This window comes from Fistularia commersonii, chromosome 3, assembly GCF_037954325.1.
Source record: "Fistularia commersonii isolate RoL2024-O1a breed Wild chromosome 3, RoL_Fcom_v1.0, whole genome shotgun sequence".
NCBI lineage: Eukaryota > Metazoa > Chordata > Actinopteri > Syngnathiformes > Fistulariidae > Fistularia > Fistularia commersonii.
The window spans coordinates 13,435,348-13,457,147 of record NC_141286.1 but is presented as its reverse complement, the minus strand read 5'-3'; the positions used below and the strand labels follow the sequence as shown (position 1 = coordinate 13,457,147).

Here is a 21,800-nt window from a genome sequence, read left to right as displayed (position 1 = left end):
GAAGACGGAACTCAAATTTGAAAAGCTAGTCACATGACGCAGGCAGTGACGCAATCATCTCGCCCCGCCTCATTGGGTGGGCCTGGTGACGTCAGATAACACTGGGAAGGGTCTCTTCGATAAACAACTTTTTAGATCAAAACAATCTCAGAGAAGCAGCATCGAATAACGCCTTTAACGCGATCACAGAGGGGAAAAATATCGCTTATCTTATCTAACTTATCAGGTAGGAAAAAAAAAAAACATCAACATTGAATCTCGCCTCAACCTGGAGCCGATTGTTGTTCTTATTTTTCTGCTTCTTTTTCTCATGTATTTGTGGTGCGGGTGTGTTGTGATAAAAATACTTCATTAGTCAAAGCATTAGAGGGAAAAAGATACTTTATTTCGAGTTTGTATGTAAATATTGTGAGTTGTTGTATGACGATGGGTGACAGACAGTCTTGAAGAAGGGGTTCGAAAGGCGGGGGATATTTATGGATACATTTTCGAAATCACCTTGTTATTACCGCTAATAATACATGCGGTATATGATTTCAATTAATGTGTGTTTTTAAGGTCACAATCCTAGTACGTCAGAAATACATGACTTAAATAAAATCCATAGCAATACTTCAGCAACAGTAGTGTTTGACCGTAACATTTTTCTGGAAATTTTTCTAAGTTGCTTGAAAAACCGTGGATGATGAATTGATCGGCAGACAAACCAACAAAAAAGAGGTCCACTTAAAAATGTCTAAAGGTGGTCATAAAATTATCCGCACTAAAAAGATTTTTTTTTTTCTTGTAAGTCAATCAGAAGTATAATTACAATAATTAAGAAATTGCCTGAAAATCGATAAATCTCTTCAAAATGCTCTTTGAATCAAGTCACTCATTAAATAACACAATTTGATCTGAAGGTTCACAAATTATACTGTGAACAGTAATAAAACATTGAAAAACAATTAACAAGGTATGATATAAACATTACAACCAAAAGCTGAGCAAGAAATTACCTAAAGTAGTGCCACAGGTTGTCTGAAGAATGGCATGAAATGACCTAGTAGTGTTCCAAAAACAAATATCTTGAACAGATACTGAATTTAGCTAGATTGTTGGAAAAAGTTTATATTATTTCAAAAGTTGGCGAAGATTTAACTGAACACTAACGCTTGTTTTGACACAAAATATATTTTTGGCAATGAACCAGCAATTAAAATTGTAATTCCAAGAAAAACAATCAAATCAGTATTAATTTTTTAATATATTTTTCTTATTTTATAGAACAGAAACTTTTGGATATGTAGCAAATACAGCGACATTTAATAATTAATTGATTAGATATACTTTTTAAATAATCATATCCCATTCCTGTCAGCATCTAGCAGTTTCTATAAAGTGAGGGAAATATGTCTTACAAAAGATTGACATTGATTGACAGATCTTGCCATGTTATATATAAGTTGGCGGGGTCATGCCCTTGGGAGCAAAGATCAGTCAAATGTCCCTCCAAGTCAGGGATGAGTCCTCTCTGTCATGGAAGAAAAGTAAAGCACCAACTGTTATATAATCTAGCTGTTCTTGTACCATCAGCTGTATCTGAGCCTGCATGGCGCCAGATGGTTAGCTGGGTGGGTTTGTTTGTTAAGGAAGATGTTGAGAGAAGTCGGTTTTGTAGTTCCTTAGTTGACCACTAGGGGACGCCATTCAATCCATTTTATTTAATCAATATTGAGTAGCATTACTAACAGTCTTTAACATTAAAGTAGTCTGTGTGTGTGATTGATTACAAGATTTTGATATTATTATTCTTCAAATTATGGTCCAAAATAGAGGATTTACTTCAATTGAATGTTGATAGTATGTTTTCCGTCGATGGATACGTGTCTACCTCTGAGAGTCACCCTTAGCCTCACTGTGAAGATTCAACAAAGATACAGTTCATCCCAAATTTTGTGTTGTTTACTCTTCCTTATTCCCTCACAGTCCGAATATGATTGGAAAGATTCTGTCGCATCTCCTCGGCACGAGTGGCGAGGACACTGAGCAGCCCACTGGCGACTCCTTTGAGGAGCTGATGGAGTTTGAGGAGGGCGGATGGGTCATTGTCAACTTACCAGGTTAGAGGTCATTTCTACTAGACATGTAACTTACTGAATTGGGTGGATTATCAAATATATTTCATATATTAAAAACTAGTCGAAGTACATTCATCTTCTCTCCACAAGTCAATGAAACAGATACCAGTCCAGTAGTATATTTTCATTACAGATTTAGATGATGATGATGGAACTCTTTCTCTTATCAGAGAGCAGGACCCTGTCGACCCCTGAGGTTGACCCCTTGGAGAACCTTTTGATAGAACATCCCAGCATGTCAGTATATCAGATGAGACGTAGGATGAGCAGCACCGAGGAGGAGGAAGTCTCTGATGACGATGAAGATGATTCATCCAGGTTGATTTTCTTTGATGCTTTTGTTTCCCTGAATTTTCAAATAGTTGGTCCAAAATGAATACTTTGTAACAACTGTGAAGCACTTAGTCTCACAGTCCATATGACTGAATCATGAAGACGACACAAACGTGGAAGAGTCATTTTCTGATTTAACAGCTTGATATCCCGTATTGTATACTTGATTTAACCAGATAATCTATTTAATTTCGACTTAGCCCCAAAAGGCAGCACTATACATATCTGGAACATATTATATCTTAATGAAAATCAAGAAGAAATAACCAGAGATATATTTAAAAATCATATGCTTTAAATATGGAATACGAAATACAAGTATATTATTTGAAGTTTTGTCTTTTCACTTTTTTGGAATAAAAATTTGGAATTTACGGAATAAGCTAAGAGGCCATCCCTTAACTGTGCCATACAGAAGAAGAAATAAGAAAGACTTACATATTTAAACATATACTGTCTATCTATCTATCTATCTATCTATCTATCTATCTATCTATCTATCTATCTATCTATCTATCTATCTATCTATCTATCTATCTATCTATCTATCTATCTATCTATCTATCTTCTTGTTGTGGCAAAGGTTAATTCAGAGAGCAAAATCTGTACTGTTACTCTTGATTTGACCAATAGAGGAAGACATTTGACAAATTCCATGAAAGTTGTTTGACCATTCAACCATCACTTTCTCTGTGTGTGTGTGTGTGCGCGTGTGTGTGTGTGTGTGTGTGTGTGAGCAGGCCAATGGCAGTCAGGCGTCACGTGTCATGGCACCTGGCAGCATGGGGAATCCCCCTGCCCTGCAACCTGCAGCTGCTGGCGGTCCAAAGAGCAAAGTCTCAGGCCGAGCGCAAGCAGCTGAGCCGCAACGCCCTCCAGAGGCAGAACCTGGCCAGGATGAAGCTCTCCCCAGCAGACAGACGCTATGGACATTTCAAGCAGCCGAGCCAGCGCCTCTGCAAATACTGAGGGATCGGGTGACCTCCAGCCCTGACGTGCAATTCAGAACCAATCAGGTTTCTCTTGCCTCACATTATCTCTGCAACCTACTTGGAAATCTTACACAACACAACACTTGACCCAATACACCATCAACCTTTTGGCCAGAACACCAGTTACTACCACAAAGCCTTTGGTTTGTGAGGAGAAAGAGAACGTGGAGAGTTGTTTTGTTTAGACCTGTGAAACATGTAGTTACTCTGAAAGTCTTTGATTTGCCTTGATGATTTGATTTGCCGTAGGGAGCCTAAGGTGTTAAAATGAGCAAGATGTGCATGATCTGTTTTTCTGAATTAATAAGAAAACTGTTAGAGCTATTTGAAAATAATACAAATAAATATATATACATATTTTAATGGGTTTAAAGCCCTGACTCCTTAAATCTGACATCCTGCGCTTTTGTGTGTGTGTGTAAACTCTCCTCCTGAGGTCTGTCGAGTGTCGACTTTTCTCTTGGTGCTCACTTTTTTTTATGTCACACAAATTGTTTTTGAATGTAAATACAGTTTAATATGGTTTAATACAAGATGGTTTTTCTATTCACGTGAATTATATTTATAAAATGTACAAAAAAAGTGCAAATAAATCTCGTTTCTCAATCTGTAGGATTGTTTATTGCGCAGGCATGTTTCACTGACGGGCTTCTCGAAGTTTTCGCATTTTCTCCATGAATCTGTGGACTCGCTGTGGGTCCACAGCGTTGGCCCATTCACCACCTTGCTTGAAGTGAGAGCCGATGACCATTCCGTTTGCGTCAAGGAAGTGCTCTATGTTGCTGCAGGTAACACCGGAGCCGATCAGCACTGGGAGGCAAACTGACTGGGACACTGCTGTGAACACAGAAAGAACCGTGGTTTCTCAAGTACAAGCCTTATTGAGACGGACATCAATTTTAAAATTTTAGGTGATAATAAAAATCGATCTAAAACATGAATTTATCCTGAGGGAGGTTTTGCAGATATTACCAGAAAAAAACAGCAAATTCTCAAGAACTGATAAAGATATGATCTGAAAATTTGTAAAAAAAAAAAACAGAACAAACAGAATAAACTGAAATCTAAATAAATAAATAAATAATGATGTATATATATATATATATAGCAAAAAAATGTAACAATATAACAATTCAAAGAAAAAACACAGAAAAGCATAGTGAAATTATACAAAAATAAAACCTTCACTCAAAATTCAGTAAAGAAAAAAGCAAAACACCAACTTGTGAATATGGCCACATTGTTCAGAGGGATAATCAAAGAAATGCAAAATGAATTTCACAGAAAAGAAAAAAGAAATGACGATAAATAAACCATTTCAGATAACCAAATTAAATTTAAGCTGAAAGTGCATTATGTATAATGCTATCATTAACTAGAGGTTAGAAAAAAACTCAATATAAGCAGTTACCTGAACAATCGTAATAATCTTACAAGGAACAGGAAATACACACCTAATTTTGTATGGAAATTTCCAAATATGTCCTTGAAAGATCAGAAAGTTTGAAAAAAACAGGTAAAAATATTTTAAAAAGCTAAAAGGCATCATCATAAAGTTAAAAAATTACTCTCTAGTCACAGTTGTGATTTTTCCCCTTTTTCTTTAACAGCACCAGCTTATTTGTATGTGAGACATACGGCAGCACAGAGGGAATGCAGGTATATGTCAAAACACTCCAGCCTAAAACAAGGCTTAGTTTGTTTTGTCCAGGTGCTTACAGTCAGTTACTATGGAGACCAGAGCTCTTAATAGCGTACAGTGAGACAGATCCCATCCGAATTTTAGATCCACTGACCCCTCCGACACATCTCGGCCTGCTCCTACCAACATCATGAATTCAAACCCCACAGAAACTATGGAGAAGGGGGGGTTGTTTATGTGCACTGTAATGTCATTTCACAGTTTCTGCGGCAAAAATTTGGTAAATAAAATTTAAAAAATATGGTCTTTATTTATTACCAAACATTTTACACATTTTACTTGCAATTTATTTTCCAGGAGTCCTGAAGATGGGACTGATCATTGTCATCAGTAAATTGGGGAGACATTCCATGAATTTGATATCAAACAGGCAAATAATTTATAAGCCAGCAAATAAGTGAGTAAATGACAACAATAATCATAATAATGATAATAACAATTCCAAAACTTACTAAAAGAAAGCTTAACATATATTGACTGAAATTATGTTTTTGTTACACATGTTTCCTTTATGTAAATTATGTTGAAACCCTAATCAAATATGCAAATCAAAGCGAGTTTAACTACTCACTGTTTGGCTAAGGATGCACGATTCCATTTGTATTATCTCATCAAAAGCAAGCCACGGTGAAGCTACAGAGGCAGAAGTTTTAGGGCCTTGAGGGTTAAAGGTCAATACTGAACTGCTCTGTGCTTTGCTGTTACATAGTATATAATGCAGGTCACTACCTTGGAGCTCCTGGGGATCGGCCTGCTCTCCAGTCGCTGTCCCAGTGATGATGAGCCCGTCCGAGAGGAAGAACTCGGCAGCTCGGGCTGTCTCCTTGATGCTGACGTCTGATGTCACAGCGTGCGAGCTGGAAAAAGACATCAGGTAAGGTCAAATAGAAAGGGTGTTGCTGGACGGCAGCAGGAAAAACTACAAAGACCATCCAAATGCAATTCTGCTCACCATAATGATGACCTGATCATGAATTGGTGAAGAAACACCGCTGTCTAGAGGTTACATGTGGCAACTACATTTTTCACTCGTTGGAAAAATCTTCAGGTATTTCTTTTGTTGGAGGAATGTCTAAGGTTACAGAGACAAAACCATGAAATAAAACTGGGAAGCATCACAGCAGCTGACTTTTTTTCCTCAGCATTGGAGCCCTTGATGTATGAAACAATATATCTTTTTAGTATTGTTTTCCTGGATATACTGTGTGTTCAGGAGACCAGTTGGGAAGGCTAGAAGCTTAAGAGCACGCTTTAGTTGTACTATCATGGTACTGACAAGAAGAGAAATGGGGTAAGAGTTATCTTTAAGGAGGAGTTTGTTAGGAATGTTATGGAGGTGAAATGAATGTCAGATAGGCTTAGGAGTCTGAAACTGGAAGTTGAAGGTGTGATGCTCACTGTTGTTAGTGGCTATGCCCCGCACAGCTGGGATGTGTGTTTGAGGAGATAGAGAAGTTCTGGAATGAGCTAGATTAAGTGATGCAGAATATCCCTAGTGATGAGAGTGGTTACTGGTCTAGACTTCAATGGGCATGTTGGTGAAGTCAATAGAGGGGAAGAAGGAGTGATGGGCAGATTTGGTATACAGGATAGAAAAGCAGAAGGGCCGATGGTGGTAGATTTTGGAAAAAGGATGGAAATGGCTGTGGTGAATACTTTTTTCCAGAAAAGGCCGGAACATAGGGTAACTTATAAGAGCGAAGGTAGGAGCAAGCAAGTAGACTACATCATGTATAGACGAGGTAACCTGAAAGAGAACAGGGACCGCAAAGTAGTTGTAGGTGAGAGTGTAGCCAGACACTCCAATCATCTGGGGGCTCTCCCTGACTGGGTGGTCAGGGAGAGCCTCCAGATGATTGGACAACTACGTACAGCTAGTGTTATCAGGGAGACAGGTAGGATAGTACTTGGTATGTCATCTGGAAGGAAAGTGGATAAGGAGATTTGGTGGTGGAATGAGGAAGTGCAGGAGTATATACAGAGAACGTGGTTAGCAAAGAAGGTGTGGGATACTGACAGGAGTGAAGAGAACAGACAGGAGTGCATTGAGATACAACGTAAGGGAAAGATAGAGGTAGCAAAAGCAAAACAAAGGGCGTACGATGACCTGTATGCTCGGTTGGACAGTAAGGAGGGAGAGAATGATCTGTACAGGTTGGCGAAACAGAGAGATAAAGATGGAAAGGATGTGCAACAGGTCCAGGTGATTAAGGGCAGAGGGAAATGTATTGACAGATGCTAGAAGAGTGATGGGAAGATGGAAAGAGTACCTTGAAGAGTTGATGAATGTGGAAAATAAAAGAGAGGCAAGGATAGAAGAGGTGACTATTGTAGACCACAAAGTAGCTGAGATTAGTAAAAGTGCAGTGAGGAAGGCACTGAAGAGGATGAAGAGTGGAAAGGCAGTTGGTCCTGATGATATACCTGTGGAGGCATAGAAGTGTCTGGGAGAGGCAGGAGTAGAGTTTCTGACTAGATTAATCATCAGGATGTTAGACAGTGAGAAGATGCCTGAAGAATGGAGATAAGAGAGGGATAAAGTTGATGAGCCATACAATGAGGTTATGGGAAAGAGTAGTGGAAACTAGACTGAAAGCAGAAGTCAGCATTTGTGAACAGCATTATGGCTTTATACCTAGAAATGGTACAATAGATGCACTATTTGCTTTGATATTGCTAATAGAGAAGTACAGGGAAGGCCAGAGCGAGTTGCATTGCGTTTTTGTAGACCTAGAAAAAGCATACAACAAGAGAGGAACTCGGGTCTTGTATGGGTAAATCTGGAGTGGCCGTGAGGAATGTTAGACTGGTCCAGGACAGGTGTGCTAGCTGTGAGACACTGGTACGGTGTGCGGTAGGGGTAACAGAGAAGTTCAAGGTGGAGGTGAGGCTCCATCAGGGATCAGCTCTGAGCCCCTTCTTGTTTGTAGTGGTGATGGACAGGCTGACAGATGAGGTTAGACAAGAATCTCCATAAACCTTGATGCTTGCAGATGACGTGATCTGTAGTGAGAGCAGAGAACAGGCTCAGGAAAATCTAGAGAGGTGGAGGTATGTGCTGGAAAGGAGAGGAATGAAAGTTAGCTGAAGCAAGACAGAATATATGTGTGTGAATAAGAGGAACTCAGGTGGAATAGTGAGGCTACAGGGAGTGGAGATCAAGAAGTTGGAGGATTTCAGGTACTTGGGGTTAATAGTCCAGAGCAACGGAGAGTGTGGAAAAGAGGTGAGGATATGGGTTCAAGCAGGTTGGAATGGGTGGAGGAAAGTGTCAGGGGTACTGTGCGATAGAAGACTTTCAGTCTACCAGAATCAAAGGAAAGGTGTACAAGACAGTGACGAGACCAGCAATGCTGTATGGCCAAGAAACAGTAACAGTGAAGAAAAGACAGGAGGCAGAGCTAGAGGTTGCAGAGATGGAGAGTTTAGGGTTCTCTTTTGGAGTGACCCGAATGGATAGGATCGGGAATGAGTCCGTCAGAGGAACAGCACATTTTAGAGGTTTTGGAGAGAGGGTCTGAGAAGTCAGACTGAGATGGTTCAGTCATGTACAGAGGAGGAATAGTGAATATACTGATAGACAAATGCTGGAATTGGAGCTGCCAGGCAGGTAGGTCTTGAGGAAGATCAAAGGGAAGATTTATGGACGTAGTGAGAGAGAATATGATGGTAGTTGGTGTGAGAGAGGACAGGGCGAGATGGAGAAGGTTGATTCGCTGTGGTGACTCCTGAAGGGAAAAGCCAAAAGGAGAAGAAGAAAAAGTATTGTTTTTCCTCCCACTGTTTTATAGGTAAATGCTGTATGTGGTATTTTATCCACATGTATTACAGTGCTTGGGTGCACTGTGAGCAGGTCAGTGGCATTCCGACCTCTCGGACCTCCCAGCTAGATATAGTCATAATCACCTTGACCACAGGTTGGGGTCTGGAGCCAGTCTCCTTGAGAGGGGTTGGATTCTTTTCTACTATGACCTGAGTTAGAGGCGCCGAGCAGGTGTGGACATATCGATTTCCCCTGAGCCTTAGTGCCTCTACATTGTGGTTCAATCTGGTGGGCAAGATGGTAGCCTCCTTCTGCTCTTCGTGTGGAGGGATGAGATCTGACTGTTGTTTGTACCTATGCACCCAACAGCAGTTTAGACCACCCTCCCTTTTTGGGTCCCTAGAGGGGCTGCTAGAGAGCACTCTTACCGGGTAGGGGGGTGTCTCCTTATTGTACTGGGAGACTTCAATGCTCACATGGGCAGCAACAGTCAGACCTGGAAGGGCTTGACTGGGAGGAACAGCCCCCTAGAGCTAAACCCAAGTGGTTTTCTTTTACTGGACTTTTGCGATTGTTAGGGACTGGCCATGCCAAAACCATGTTTATCAAAAAGCCCCTTGGTGTCGGGGCCCTGGGTGTGGATCAGGTCCGCCCTGAGTTACTTTAGACTCTGGATGTTGTGGGACTGTCCAAGCTGACAATGCCTCTTAGTATTGTGTGGATGGTCGGGGCAGTGCCTCTGGATTAGCAAACCAGGGCGGCGACCCCCCTCTTTAAAAAGGGACTATATGTTTTGACTGGCCTGGGAACACCGTAGGTTCCTCCCAGAAGAGCTCCAACAAATGGCTGGAGAGAGAATTCTGGGCCTCTCTGCTGCAGCTGCTGGTCCAGCGACCCAACCCCAGATAAGTATAAGAAGACTGTTAAAAGGATTTGTCTATATTACATCTTTTTTTATTTGTATATTTATATCTAGTATTTGTTTAATCTATATTTGCATATCCCGGTCATGTCTCCCTTTTTAGTCGAATAAATCGGAGACAGCATCCTAAAATTGGATATTCGAATACTTTACAGTCATGGCCAAAAGTTTTGAGAATGACATTTTCACAAAGTCTGTTCCTTCAGGGTTTTTAGGTGTTTGCCAGCTGTTTCTATGGTTGTGTCATTCTCAAAACTTTTGGCCATGGTTTTCAGGGATAGGATACTTTAAAGATATTTTGCTCCTAGTCTTAAACTAGGGCAAAAGAAATAAAATAGAAAATTAAGAGGGATTTCTTCATACTTTCTTGTGTATTTTTTCTTTTTAAATTTCAGGTAGCATAACCTTTATTTAATTCAATTTCCGATAATTTTTCCAATGACTCTTCTACATAGTATGTCATTTCTTGCCCTTTTTAATGCTTTTCTGTCAATTTTGGCCATTTCATGACAGTTTTAGGTTTTATCTCATATCGTTGATGAGAAGTAGGACTTTCTAGTCTATAGCTGTTATGATGACAAACAAACCAAGAAAACCTAGGGAGGCTCACCTGTGCTTCTTCTTGATGTCAGTGAAGATTTGCACATGCTCTGCTCCAATCTGCTTTCGGTACCTCAGTAGGTCTCCGGCACAGGCATTAAGGAGGCCCTCATCAGCGATGTGAGAAAAGATGAACCCCTCAGCCCTGATGAAGTCCAGACCTGTGCATGACAATGATGTTACCGAGTGGGAATTACATTTTTTGCTCAAATTTTAAGGGTCCTAGTCAGGGGAGGGCAAACTACGGTCCGCGGGCTACATCTGGCCTGTTGGTCTTCTTAATCCAGCCTGCCAAAGATTGGTACAGAATTCATACTTGATGTGAATGATTGAATGATCAAATCAATGAATGTGGGAGCTCAAATAGGAGATTATTTCACTTCTGGAGCTACATGAAAACACTTGAGAATTTTCCTGGGCTGAATGACACAGATTGGCTTTGTGATTTAGCCTTCACTGTGGACATACTGACACACAGGAATGACCTAGACGTGAAACTACAAAAAACTGGTTTGTGCATGAAATGTAAGCAAACGTCAGAGCCTTCAAAACCAAGCTTGTTTTATTCTCAAAGCAAATGTCAGACGAGTCTGATATGTTCCGTTAACTAATGTGTTTATTTTTTATGTGTATCGTATCTTGTGGTGACCCGGCCCGTCTGTCAAATTTTTAAAAGTCAGTGCAGCCCCTGAGCCTACAAGTTTTCGCCCACCCCTGGTCCTCGTGATTGAAATAGACAAACAGTGATGGAATTTGACCTGACTGAAATGAGAACATAATAACTGACAACCAATGAAAATGTCAGTATCAACGTACATCCACAGAAACACATTTTTCTTAATTCCAGCAGCCTGAGTTTGTTTTCTTAAAGAGTTTGACATTATGGATCTTTGCAGAGATCAACCTTCTAGCTTGTTATCCTACAGGGTTGCACTGTGTATCTGAATGGATCACTGAGGTACACTTTTTAGGTCTTATCCTGCCACACTTTCACGTTTACCTCTGATACCATATCACATTTCTTGCTAAAATTTCTATCTATATTTGTTCAAATCACCTTTATCCTCACAAGTTTAGATGGATAAATTGTTGGTTGTCTTTACAACTTGGAGAAAACAATACCTTGGAAAAAGTAGCAAACAATCACTAATAGATCAGACACTTAAACAAAATGAGTTAGAAATTCACATTCAGTGAGAAATTCTCTAAATCTGAAGAGAACAGTGTTTTTTGGGACCAGAGCAGGTTCTGAAGCCCTGTATGTAGGATACATTTTCTCCCTTTGATTTAGTGAATCGTGTCCTTCATTTAGGCTGTTTGTGTGTGCCACCATTTTGTCATGGATGATTGATTTGATTTGAATTGGAGTTATAATCCTTCGGTTAATGATAGTTTGGGCACCACTTTGTGTTGACATGCTACTGTTTTGTGCGCTCAAGTTTAGCAACTTTATGAGATCCACATTTGTATTCACAATTTAAAAGCGTATTATCCTCAGTTTGCTAAATAATTGTCTGGCTGAAATATAGCGTTAAAATAAAAAGGTCAATGCTCCAGCTAGGCAGACATTAACAGTACACTTACACTGCCACTGCGGTGGGGAACAAAGCTTTTCACACCAATTACATCATACATACAAAATCAGATCTGCCCTTAACCCCTGTGGAGATACACTCAATCTGATATTACTAAAACTGTGCGGCCAACATGGGTGGCGCAGTGGTAAGTGCTTCCGTGTTACAGCACGAAGGACCCTAGTTTGATTCTGACCAGGGACCTTTCTGTGTGGAGTTTGCATGTTCTCCCCGTGTCTGCGGTTTCCTCCTACAGTCCAAAAACATGCATGGTTAATTGGGAGAATTGCCCCGCGAGTGAGTGAATGATTGTTTTATCTATATATGTGCACGATTTACTGGCGACCAGTCAAGGGTGTATCCTGCGACCCTGAGTGCAGGATGGATGGGTGTGATTTTTTTCTTTGGCACCACGGTAATAAAACAACCTGAAGCCAGCGCTACAGCCAGGGCCTGCTGGTTGGCTGAGGACAGGATCTGTACTCCAAGTGGCATTGAGGGACACACGCTCCGGACAGCGGCACACACCGAGGTCATGCAGGCGCACACTTCAGGGCCCACAGAGAATGTATACGGGATGTCATGCATGTTCTCGATGATCACACCATCCTGGAACATGATAATTATGTATTTAATGCTCAGCTGGAAAAAGTTCTGAGTTATTCAAACAACTTGAAATAACTTACGAGCCCCGCATTGCAGTAGATTTCTGCCTCTCTACAGGCTATGTCAATGATTTGGGGCATTTTCATATGTCCCAGAGGCGTCCCTGGGAAAGGTCAGGGACGTGATTACTACTCCAGTCAACAAAACAGGGAGAATCTTCTCTCCTATGTTCACACAATTACTTAAGAAATATATATTTTTAATATGTAAATTATGTAAATATATGATGATGCTAAAAATTAATGAAAAAAAATGAGAACAACTTGAAAAAGATAATGAACATCAGATATCGAGGAATTACCTATATAGGATTCAGATGCTCGAAAAAAACCAAAGACATCAAACTAGACTTAACAATTTTGATACATACTTAAAGAACATCTAAAGATCTGTTTGACACTTTAATTCTAAATTCATTAAATGTTATTTAGTCACTATTTACCCAAACCCGCACAAATTACCTAAAAATGAACAAGAACCCATAAATGTTAGATTACCTGGCAAAGCTTTAACATGAATCATTCCAATTACAACAGATTTTAACCTTCCAAAGAGATCCAACCACTTCATGCTTCTTTTCTTGTGGAGTACCCAGAAATCAGAGCAGAACTACTTTTGCGCGATGAGTGGGGATCATGTGACTGTCCAAAGTTCAACCGCGTTTTTGAAATTTGCAAAATATTCAATTAGTATGTACACCGAGCAGTAATAACGCAAGGATAACGCAACGTAAAAGCAGCAAGTATAATGCCTTCATCCAAATTTTCCCAACCCGCTGGTTAAAATTAAGTTAAACTGGGAAAAGGGCTTCGCCTGAAAAACCAACATTGTCGGGAAAGGGGGATATTAGCTTTCTTGGCAACCCGTGGTTGAAATGGGCGCCTCGACAGCAGCATCCATATGCTAACTTTGACCGGTTTTTGCTAAATAATCGTTGCGTCTAGGGTGACAGCGACAACAGAGCATGTTTGAAGTGTCTAGAACCGAACTGCGTCACGAATTAGTCGATATTTGTCGGTGGTGCGATTTATTCTACGCTTAAATCCAAGCGGTATTGGCTTTGTTTACATCTGACAGACTAGCCACGCGGTGCCCGGGTACTTCCTCCTCGTAAGCCCCGCCCTTGCAGCTGTCACACACCGCCACGCCTCCTCATTTACCGGCTAAAAGTATAAATCTTGTGCTTCTTTTTCATTCTCGTCCACGTCGAACGATAATATTAATTTAGGAAAAGCGCATGGATACTTTAATCGTGAAAACGGCGGCGATCGGGGCGGGAATGCAGCCATAGCGCGGTGGCTGGGTCGGTATTTTAGCGCCAAGTTAAATCTCCCTCCTCCCGGAATTTTTTGACGCTCCAGTCATCTGGTGCTCGTCGCGCCCGCTCAGAACGACCTGCAGCCCTGCCTGGACACACGTATGACCACGGTGCTACTCTGTTAACAGCAACCCAGCCATTACACATATTTATTGATCAGATTCGAGGAGAGAGTGAACTTCAAGGGCGGGATCTTGAGGTGAGTTGGACCGGGGTTAAGTTTCTGATGCGAATCAAGCTAAGTATAAATCTCAAATACTGAAATGTATTTTAATTGTAAATCGTCCACGTGCGTACAGCTATATTGAAGTCGAGACCGTTATTGTTTCTGCTAATTCATCTACAAAATGGAAAAGGGCGACCTAGTTGCACCAGGTTCGGCCATTATGGGACCAGCCAGCTGTCCAAACTTAGCGCCATAAAATATCCACTCTCCCGGCAAAAATATGCGAAATCGCAGCCCTTGGCATTTAATATTTCGTGTGTCGTTAGTCTCGTTCGAGTTTGATGACCATTCCGGTCATTTTTGACACTTTTTAACGACTTATAACATTGCGTACCGTCTCCATTTCCCCGCGCACGGACTAGCTGGGCTTTGTCAGAAGGAGGGAGTTGAGAGTGGGGGTTGGGAGTGTGTGAATGTGTTAGTTTTAAACCCTCAAATAAGACATTTCTCATTCACAGGTTTACTCCAGAGCTGAATCACATCTTTCTGAGTATAATGCTAGGAAAACGGTGAGTTTGGTGACCATCGAGCCCGCGTCTCTTGTCAGGCTCGTCAATCAAAGTCCGCGGAGGCGGAAAGAAAGTTGATGAGCTTTAGCTGTTCGAGCTAGTTAGCTTGATGCTACGGCTTCTTGTTTTGACCACGTTAGCGTGTTTAACTAAGCTTGCGGAAATGTTTGCGTTGCCCGTGCCAACTTAACAGCGACATTTGCCTTCTGTGGTGTGGTTTTAGGGAAGAAACAGAACCGAAGTCTGTTCCTCCCGAGCTGCCCAAGGACAACCCAGTACGAGCGAGAAAGAGGAAGGCAGATGTTGCCATTGTAAGTAACTGAGAATAAAACTCCATCCCCGTATGAGGCTAAGCTAACTCTCAAAAGCAGGCCTTTAAAAAACGAACTTTAAAAATAGTGCTGCCAATGTCCACAATTTAACCTTTGACAAGTCACATTGTCAAGTACTGTCACTGATTTAATATTGGTCCAGCAGTACAGTAGTAAAGAGGTGATTTCATTATGGGACAGTATCTGTCTGCCTCACACCTTCATTGTTTACTGCCAATGAAGTTGTGCCAAAGGTAAAATGGCCACTTTGTTCTTGTCCTGAAGATGTGACCGCCTGTTACAAAGAGGCTGGGATAAACGACAAAACAATACAAACTATCATCCAAATTGCCCATTTGAAACTCTTGAATTGGTATTTGGTCAGGGTCCTCTAAATGGTGATTGTCACTTACTCTTTCAAAGAGGCCCAGTCTCCCAAATGGCCTCTTCAGCTGTATGTAAATTTGTCAGATTTACCAAGCCCTTTACTATGACCTGACAATTCTTTTTCTTTGTCTGATCCTCAGTATTTACAGGATTTGGATGAGGAGGTAGCAGAGATGACGAAGAAGAAGCAGCGGGACTGTGAGGTATATATTGAACATCGACAAAAGACATTCATGTTGCACCATTGTCCTCACATCAATTCTTCTAACATCATGCAGAAGTGTGATCCTGTCATGATACTCAGGTTCACTATCTCACACTAAATAGGGAAAAAATAAAATCTCTTGGCATTTTTTGGCCGAAGTAGCCAAAATATTGCAAGAGATTAGGTAAAACCAATAAAGTATGGTTTAAAAATTACCAGAAAATAATTGCAGTGACTTAGGACCTTGTTAAAATCTAATCACCTGAAGGGGCACATTCACAACATTATCAATATTAATTCCTGTTTCAGTGCCAGTAAACGATCATACCAAAGACTCATACATCATGACACAATCATGCCTCGAAAGGTCAGTTTGCTGTGACAGCATTATTCATAACCTGAAGAGGAACAGAACATGCAGTGAAGGAAAACTTGGGTGTTTTTAATATGTCAGAGTAATCGTCGAGTTTAACTCTTGCCAGTGAACTTGCACTATGAACCTGCTGTGAGGGGAGAGCAATCCTTCATGGCTGATGACAACGCAAATAGAGACCTCTACTCTGTATTTAGGATTCTGTGTGTTGTTTTGGCTCCCTAGATCCTACATGCACAGGTCACACTCAGCTTGTGCAGCCGAGGTTATGTTTCAGCTTCAATGTGGCCCAGGGAAGGATTTATACCCTTCATACTTTTGTCACATTTTTTCACTCTGCTTGTAACCAAAAGTAAACCTGCCTTGATGTCCTACCTTAGGGCCACAGGGTGAAATTAATTTAACTGCCCACAACTAATAAAATAAACAAGATCATGTTAAAAAAATTAGAATAAGGAAAACTTTACAGTAAAACTGCTAAATATGCCTGACTTCTCCATCTTGCATATGTTTTTGTGTCCTCTCCTATAACAGAGCTACACCAGTCCCCAGCGCTGGATGCCCACCCCTGATCAGGATGAGGATCAGCAGGTCACCCTTATCAACGTCGGTTTCCCCCACTACAATTTTAACAATGTATTTGCAACGCCAGTTCATTGTGCACCACTTCCTGCTCTGTGGTGAGTTTAATCTTTTAATTGTTTGATATGTCACAAAGAGACAATAATATTGTTACTTTTTGGTGCAGATCTGCTTTACTGCGCATTGTACTGGCCACCCCCTTCCAAGGAGACATTCATCATCAGAAACAATCAGTGGAAATAAAATTGTAAGATATTGCAAAAGTATCCATAATTTGACAATAAGTCTAGATATTTCAATGATCAAAGGTCGGGATTTGAGGGGAAAAAGCAAACTAGAAAAATAAATGACCATGCCAAAGCCTTACCAGGAAAATGGGATTCTGTCCGTTCGGTTTTTAAGACTTATTAGTGTTCGAAAAATATAGATTTTAGTGAAAGAACTACTTCCAATTAGATGGAAGCAGAAGCCCTTAGAAAAAGATAGGACATCTAAGCAGCCTAAACCAGTTCATCAATCTTTTGTTTGTGCCAACCCCCAACTGTTCTGTACCTAAAAACTATTTCTCTGTTTTTATGGACAGTTGGGCCAGTAAGGATGTGGTATGGAACAACATGCTGGAAAAGGACAAGACCTATACACGAGACGTCAACATGATGGAGAAGCATCCTCATCTTCAGCCCAAGATGAGGGCCACGCTGCTGGACTGGCTTATGGAGGTCAGCAAACTGCCACATTCCCATCAGACGGGCTTTAACAAAGATATCAGTGGTTGTTGACCTGCTGGGGGTGTGTTTGGGTGTTTCAGGTCAGTGAGGTATACCAGCTGCACAGGGAGACCTACCACCTGGCCCAGGACTACTTTGACCGTTTTATGGCCACACAGAGGAACATCTTCAAGTCTACTCTGCAGCTCATTGGCATCACCTGCCTCTTTATTGCTGCCAAAGTGGAGGTCAGTGGAAATTCAATTCTCATTTAAGATAACTCAAAGTTACATTACAAGCAATGTTAATTCACAATGAGGTAAAGTAACAACTACCTGAGAAACGTTTTCAAAGTAATATCCACTGTGTTTATCTAATTTTTACTTAGCTATTTTGTCATCTCATTTGTTTAAACTACATCATTTCTAAGTTTAAGGATTTTTTTCTTGTTTAAAAAAATCCAATGAGTGGTTAAGATACCTTCCATGAGACTGTCTCAAGGCCTGTGAACTTTGTGTTCACAAAGGTCAGTGTAAGACTAGCTGTGATTAATATAGATATGCTTTGTGTTCCGGCCTCAGGAAATGTATCCCCCCAAGGTGCATCAATTTGCCTACGTCACAGATGAAGCCTGCACTGAAGACGAGATCCTCAGTATGGAAATCATCATTATGAAGGTAACTGATGATCACTAGCTGATGTTTAACCTAACAACTGGCCTCCCCAGCAAACTTAATCCTGAATTGCCTAACCCTACGGCCATGACTTCAATTACTTCTGTTTACAAAGTGAAAGTTTTACAGTGTCTTGCCTTGTCTCATAGCTTTTTTTTTTGTTTTCCATTTCAGGAGCTGAACTGGAGTCTGAGCCCCCAGACCCCTGTCTCTTGGCTCAATGTTTACATGCAGGTGGCCTACCTGAAGGAGACAGACGAGCTGCTCATCCCCAAGTACCCCCAGGCTACCTTCACCCAGATAGCTGAGGTACCTGACCCTTTTCTGTATATAGGTTCCAACTCCAAGATAAACATTGATACATGACACCACTACTTCTGAAGTGTGTGCGTGTGACATAACATTTAGATACCTTTTTCTTTTTATGGTTACCTGCTTGAGCAAATTCTTTCTAAATTGCAAGCGGTATTTTCTTACAATAGTCACAGTGAGTTGGAGTGGACAAAAAAAATACAGGACACAAAAATAATTGGGTGAATAAGGCTTCTAACTGCAGATTGGTTTGTCTTGTAAATGTTAGTATATTTGCTTCTACTAATTTAAGTTTGTTTGACCTCCTCTGGGCTTTGACTTAAGAGTTCTTACACCAGACATTTAGTAGCTGGTAACCAGGCTGCCTTGACAAAGATTCAAGATCTCTCACTCGTTTTCTCTAACAGTTGTTGGACCTGTGCATGCTTGACATGCGCTGCCTTGAGTTCTCCAACGGTGTTCTGGCTGCTTCAGCATTGTTTCACTTCTCCTCACTGGAGCTGGTGGAAAATGTCTCTGGTAAATACCAAACTGCTTGTGTTTTTTTTCAGTCTTATAGTCTTATACTTCTCTATAGCCCCAACTCATTCATCTCATCCCATTCATAACCTGTAGCTGTAAAAAGGGGGGAAATGGAGGCGTGTGTCCGATGGATGGTGCCCTTCGCCATGGCATTAAGAGAGCTTGGTGGCATGCCACTGAAGAAATTCACAGGGATCCCCGTTGATGACATGCACAATATCCAGACCCATGCCCCTTACCTGACATGGCTGGTAGGTAACAAAGCTACCTGCGAAAAAAAGGATGCATCATGATGCTGGTTATGGATTTGCTGCATCACGTTAACTGTTCACTGACCTGGGTTTAAATTGACTCCTGTAAAATTAGATTCATTTAGAAATTACCTGACATTTAGCTTACATTAATCTGACATCCAACGAGAAATGAAAATGTGCTATAAATATTCTTGATGTGTTCTTTAATATGAGGATGTGTTAGTTATTTACCAGGATATGAGGTTTTAGAAAAGCAGAATATATCACTTGAAAAATTTGCTGCAAACATGTAGTTTTAAAGAAACAAAACAAATAAGGTGCCATCAATTCTACAGATTGATCAAAAGTGATAATCTCCCGAATTTCATAAAGCGCTCCTTGTGCATCCAAAGTGCATCTTGAGCGTAGCAGATCTGACTTGTTGTCTGTGCCCCTCTGTGCTTCTTTGTGCAGGAGAAGGCCAACTCTTACCAGGAGGGGGAGCTGGAGTGTCACAGCAGCTGTCACGTCCCATCCGGAGTCTTAACTCCCCCACTGAGCAGTGAGAAGACAGACGACTTAGTCCGAGTGGATGGGACAACACTAAAGATGAGGCCTGGGATGCTGCCTTCATCGCCACAGTAACCAAAGTGTGCTTCTCAAACAGCGATGGAACCATATCTTGATCCTACATTCACTCGTGCTTGGATTACCCTCCAGGATTTAAATGTGTGGCCCCACAGCGATGAATTAAGTGGTTTGAGATAAATCCCCCCCCCCCGCCCCAGGAGTGTGTTGGTTTGATGGATATTTCACCTTGTTGCATTAGCTCCTAATCATGCCTTCAGTTTGTGGTTGCCATTTTCTGTCTATGCAGATCTGAGGGCATTTGACCAGTCTCTCCATACTTGATGGTGTTTTTTTCTTTCTTTTTTTTTGTATTCTCTTAGACTTTTAATCTTTCTCGCCTGATTTGCCCCAAAACTATTCCTAGAGTCATCAGGACTCTATGTGCTGCTATAAAAGTGGGCTTTGCTAATGGATGGTGTGTGTGTGTGTGAGAGAGATTCTATCTCTGATTGTGTGTATGTGTTCGTGGTTGAACTCTTGCCATTTTCTGGGACTAAATGTCGTGTTCTGCATAGGGACCAGTAGCTTGGCTACCTGCATGACAAGTGTGACAGCCAAGCTTCAGAAGCTAAAATGTTGATTGTATTTAACAAGGATTTTTATCCCGACATGCAGTTTTGTTTTTTGTTTTTTCCTCCCACCTCCCAATTGTAAGATTCCTTTTTTAAAACAAGAATGCTGCTACATATTTTTAATTAAAGATGTTTTAAATTTAACTTGTTTTTTTTTTCTATTTTCCTTTTATGGTATTTTAGAAGATAGTGAAATCTTTTGCTGTGGGTAATATCAAAGAGGGGGATGTACTAAAGTCAGTCAGTTTCCGTCTTCCACAGATCTACCACTTCTGTTGATGGACAAGTTTTATAAACCTTTTCTTTGTTTATTCAGAACATGAATGTGACAATGAAATTTCAACAAAGCAGAACCTTTATTTGAAGGTTGAAATGTTTAGTTCAGCTGAATATTTTTTCTTTTTTCTTAACTGACAGCCCAAAAGTATCCCATTAAAATTAGTGTGACAATAATCACTCAAATATTACCAGCCCCACACCCTCCCAATGCACTACCTCTGAAAATCCACCATCAGTTTGCATGAAGACTAACTCAAATCCACAATTTTTGCTATGAAGCCGAGTCAAATCTGTTCTAAATAAATATTATTTGTTTCTGGTTCTATATTTAAACAGTGATTTTAATATTTTTATAATTTGCTTCTCTAAAGTCTAAATTCAGTATCCAATAGTCCCACTTTTTAAAGGATGGATAGAGATGACTGCACAGATGCTGTTTTCTAAAAAACATGGGAAATTTTTTTTTAAGTCCTTCAAATTCCAGTCAAATTTTGGTCACTAAGAATTATCAGACATATCTCCAGGATCTGCGACCTTTGGAAGTTTCAAGTTTCATATTGTCATTGTTGAAATTGTGAAATCAGACAATTAAATATATGTATGCCATATATATATATATATATATATATATATATATATGTATTTGTATAGATGCTTTCAGTCAGCTTTAAAATTTAGAAAAAAGCAAACAGATACTGATGACAGTGAAAACCTTTGGTGATGAACTCAACGATGGCAAGGCTCAACCTACCACTGAAGCAGGAACAGAACCGATAGGAACACACTGTCACTGAAAATGGGATCCTGTTTTACTCACCTCAGAGATGTTCACCATCATCAACCTCATTAATTTGTAGCGAACCTGAACGCTACATAGGTTTCAGTCCACTAGATGTCAGTGCGACTGCAGGTTTTCTCTTTACCATACATTGTATAGATAATTTGGTGTCAAATTTGAAAAGCAAGCTTGTTTTCTTTCGACATGTCCCTGAAAGAATCTGGACAAACTTTAAAAGGTAAAAGGCAGAATAGAATCAGTATAAAATATATTAAGGTCCCCAGACTGTGTTGCCAAGTGTTTGAGTTTCATTTAATATGTCAGTTTATTTACTCTGTCAAGTCACTTGACCTAATTTGAAAATCAGTCATATGAAAAAAAAAAAACAATGAGGTTGCCCAAAATGGTGTGGAGGGAGTGAGAAAAATCATCTTTAACCCAGAAGGGGTTAAAGAAATACTTTGAAGTTACCTTGAAAATTGCACAGATCACAAAAACTAATTATTGCCA

At 40.5% G+C, this 21,800-nt stretch overlaps 2 protein-coding genes across 3 annotated transcripts; both read left to right on the top strand.

The window, feature by feature from the left end:
- Window positions 1–87: 87 nt before the first annotated feature.
- Window positions 88–4,055, top strand: LOC147235578 (tumor protein p53-inducible nuclear protein 1). Its single transcript, XM_086143688.1, has 4 exons — window positions 88–226; window positions 1,969–2,102; window positions 2,291–2,438; window positions 3,194–4,055. The coding sequence occupies exons 2-4, from the start codon at window positions 1,976–1,978 to the stop codon at window positions 3,420–3,422; spliced, it is 504 nt and encodes a 167-aa protein (XP_085999814.1). The 5' UTR covers window positions 88–226; window positions 1,969–1,975; the 3' UTR covers window positions 3,423–4,055.
- Window positions 4,056–4,183: 128 nt separating this feature from the next.
- On the top strand, window positions 4,184–20,489 carry ccne1 (cyclin E1). Of its 2 annotated transcripts, XM_086143686.1 has the most exons (13): window positions 4,184–4,356; window positions 5,857–6,021; window positions 14,675–14,725; window positions 14,949–15,036; window positions 15,564–15,626; window positions 16,536–16,681; window positions 17,167–17,302; window positions 17,392–17,538; window positions 17,872–17,967; window positions 18,139–18,273; window positions 18,684–18,795; window positions 18,892–19,049; window positions 19,506–20,489. In XM_086143686.1, the coding sequence occupies exons 2-13, from the start codon at window positions 5,924–5,926 to the stop codon at window positions 19,674–19,676; spliced, it is 1,401 nt and encodes a 466-aa protein (XP_085999812.1). In that variant the 5' UTR covers window positions 4,184–4,356; window positions 5,857–5,923; the 3' UTR covers window positions 19,677–20,489. The 2 variants fall into 2 exon arrangements, with proteins under 2 accessions (XP_085999812.1, XP_085999813.1); XM_086143687.1 differs by lacking the exons at window positions 4,184–4,356; window positions 5,857–6,021 and adding an exon at window positions 13,349–14,189.
- The last annotated feature ends 1,311 nt before the right edge of the window (window positions 20,490–21,800 follow it).